The sequence below is a fragment of the Sinocyclocheilus rhinocerous genome, unplaced genomic scaffold (genome assembly GCF_001515625.1).
Source record: "Sinocyclocheilus rhinocerous isolate Xijiao unplaced genomic scaffold, SAMN03320098_v1.1 scaffold1551, whole genome shotgun sequence".
In the NCBI taxonomy this organism is placed as follows: domain Eukaryota; kingdom Metazoa; phylum Chordata; class Actinopteri; order Cypriniformes; family Cyprinidae; genus Sinocyclocheilus; species Sinocyclocheilus rhinocerous.
Window position 1 is genome coordinate 111729 of NW_015636371.1, and position 3432 is coordinate 115160.

General features: G+C 41.5%; 1 protein-coding gene across 1 annotated transcript in view; it reads left to right on the forward strand.

Annotated features, from left to right (window-relative positions):
• LOC107747754 (plexin-D1-like) overlaps positions 1-3432 on the forward strand; it is a 68786-nt gene that overhangs the window by 25885 nt on the left and 39469 nt on the right. The window contains exons 3-5 of the mRNA XM_016562347.1: positions 1359-1490; positions 2018-2118; positions 3291-3420. Of these exons, the coding sequence (XP_016417833.1) occupies positions 1359-1490; positions 2018-2118; positions 3291-3420 (363 nt within the window). The remainder of the gene's footprint in view (positions 1-1358; positions 1491-2017; positions 2119-3290; positions 3421-3432) is intronic.

A 3432-nucleotide genomic window follows, 5' to 3' on the forward strand; every position in this document is an offset into this window, starting at 1 on the left:
GTCAAAATGATCGATTTTTCTTTTATGCCAAAAATCATTAGGATATTAAGTAAAGATCATGTTCCATGAAGATATTTTGTAAATTTCCTACCGTAAATGTATCAAAACTTAATTTTTGATTAGTAATAAGTAATAATAACTTCATTTGAACAACTTTAAAGATGATTTTCTCAATATTTAGATTTTTCTGCACCCTCAGATTCCAGATTTCAAATAGTTGTATCTCGGCCAAATATTGTCCTATCCTAACAAACCATACATCAATGGAAAGCTTATTTATTCAGCTGTCAGATGATGCATAAGTCTCAATTTAGAAATCTTATGACTGGTTTTGTGCTCCAGGGTCAAAATTGTTTAGTCAAGTGGCACTTCTTGTACCCAAATACGTCTATGGTTGTCCTGGCATTGTTCAAGATGAATGTTACTTTGTACAGAATCCATATTACACTCCTTCTAGTTTGGCAGAATATTCACTGGCATTGGCTGTCCTGTGGCAAAACATGATGACAGCTTTAGACCAAACAGGGAATGATGACTGAGTGTGATCTGGACTCAACAGTGTTATATTTTACTGATGAAGTGATCGTGCCAGAGGAGCAGCATGAGAACACTAGTGTGGGCGGTGAACATTATCGAAGCAAAAGTGTGTGTGTGTGTGTGTGTGTCTGTGTCTGTGTCTGCGTCTGTGAGTGTGCGCGTGTGCGAGTGTGTGTGTCCAAACTGATGAAACTTGTCTACATTTGCAATTAGCACTTTGTCTCCGAAGGTTGATTTTGGTGATGATGAGAAATGTTTCACACCCACTGACTGTTCTCCTGCTCTTTTCTCAACATTCAGAAGATGCTAATTATGGTGAATTATGATACCATACTATTATCACACTCTGCTGCCTCCTCGTTTAAAGCTAGGTGTCATGGAAGAACAGACTGGTCTGAAACAGATACAGTATATACTGTCTAATGGAAGGCAGTCATGAAGAAGCACACCTGACAGTCACATGACCTCATCACACGCTTCATTCAGTGCCGTCCTGTCATCATCATCCTGGGAATAAAACATGACTTTTTTACTTATTGACTCTTAGTTCAGTTTGTGTAATGTGGCAATGCAACTGCAACTCTTTGTCACTTTTTCACTTTTGCATATGAAAAATAAAAGATATATTTTTGATATATGTTTTGGTCAGCTTGCATTGTTCTTCTGGTTCTACGCACCTGAGAACTTATTGTCTTTTCTTTTTTGAGTGCCTACAATTCCTACTTGATGAACTGTAATGTAACTCTTGTCCAATCAGATAATGAGTCTAGAAAAAGATGTGAGCTGTTGTTAAATGATATGAATCATGTGTTTCTCTGCAGCTGTCTCTGCTGGCTAACCTGTCCGTGGCTAATCAGTGGTCACTGAGACTCGCCGCTAACGAACCTGTTCACCACATCATGACCTTCGACCCCAGCGACCACAACTACCTGTACCTCATGACCACACACCACGTGAGTACAGTTTAAACATTACTGTAGTTATGAGAATGTCTGAAGTGGACTCTTGAAATTCAGCGTAAGCCGATCTAGTGACGACATGAAGAACCTGTTCACAAGGCAAACTCTCAGGACGAGATCTACTAGCAGAAGAGAGACACTTCATGAATTGGCTTCATAAAATAAAGATTAAATATCTTTATCATGTATGAACTGTGAGTGTATTGAATGTACTTCAACGTCGTTAAACTACAGTCCTAATATCCCTCAGAAACACAACCGACTTCAAAGCACTGTATATACTGTGACCCGAGACGATATCAACTCATCTGTTCAAGAGTGTGTCAGTGCTGCTGACTCTATCACAGACTCAATGAGTTCATTACTTTATAAAGATATGTCAAGCCGTCTGTGTCATGCATGTGTGCAGACGCTCTGTTTATCACATTCAGGAGGAGCTGATTGATGGAGCTGTGAAACTCAACATACGACTGTGTGTTAGTCTGATGCTCACGAGCGTGTGTGTGTGTGTGTGTGCTCAGCTCCTGCGGGTTCAGGTCTCTGTGTGTGGTCTCTACAGCTCGTGCAGTGAGTGTGTGAGCGCCGGCGATGCCCACTGCGGCTGGTGTACGCTGGAGAGAAGGTAAAGCACTCGCTCTCATCCTCTCATCACTCACACTATAACCACAGCAAATGAACCCACTCTAAATCTCTCGATGGAGGATAGGAGTGTCGTTGCAGATGATTTTGCAGGATCACGATCAATGATTTGAAATGTTGCACGTGAGTCGTATGGACTACTTACTTTTGTGATACTTTTGATCTTTTTTAACAAGTATCACAAGTATCCATCTCCATTCACCTTCACTGTATGGGAATTTCTGCTTAAAACCATCTTTCATGTTTGACAGCAGAAAGAAAGTCAAAGGGTTTTGGAGAAGCAAAACCCTCTTTGGGATTTAGTGATTGTTAAGCAAAGAATGACAAACATGTGTAGAATATGTCAAGCTGCGTGTTTCCGAGCTTTAGATGTCTTCCTGTGGAGTTTATCTTTATTGAAGGGTTTTCCTGAATGTCTGGAATTGAAATCAAAAGTCACTGGGTGAAAGGCTCAGACGAAGCAGCGCAGCACTTCTCTACTTCACTCGTTTCTCACATTTATCTGACTCAGGCTAATTGTTCTCATGATAGTAGCTCTTTCAGAGGAAAATGTCAAACCACACTGAGAATCTTTTCAGCCCGCGTGTGTGTGTCTGTGTGTGTGTGTGTGTCTGTGTGTGAGTGTGTGTTTGTCTGTGTGTGTGTTTGTGTCTTTGTGTGAGTGTGTGTGTGTCTGTGTGTGAGTGTGTGTGTGTGTGTCTGTGTGAGTGTGTGTGAGTGTGTGTGTGTGTGTGTGTGTGTGTGTGTGAGGAGATTTGCTACTGCTGTTTATGACTTATGGATTATAATTACAGACAGAGCATGAAATCTTTGGCTCAGAAATGTTTCATTTAATATGCTCTTCAACCATTTTTATTCATTTTTGTTAAAATACAGAATATTTATTTTGTTACATTGCTTTGAGCCTGCAACAAACAGGATATGATGTCTTCTGTTTTAATGAATAATACAGCATATCAAATTTGCTCCAGTCTCCCAGACCGTCTGTAGGTCGCATGTTCTTCTGCTCTTCTGTATCTGCTGGTCAAAGTTCACCAAACCTAAACTTTGAGCTTGTGTTTCTTCTGTTTTCCAAATACAAATGGTGATGTATGCAGTGTGGGCTCGTGACGCTGGCCTCCCCTGCATGTGTTTGATGTGTGTGTTGTGCCGCAGATGTTCGGTCCAGAAGGACTGCTCCAGCGGGACTCTGGGCCGCTCGTGGATCAGCACAGGGGACGGAGTCCAGCAGTGTCCCTCCATGACCATCACACCCTCAGAGATCAGCCGCTCCGCTCACATGAGGGTACAACACACA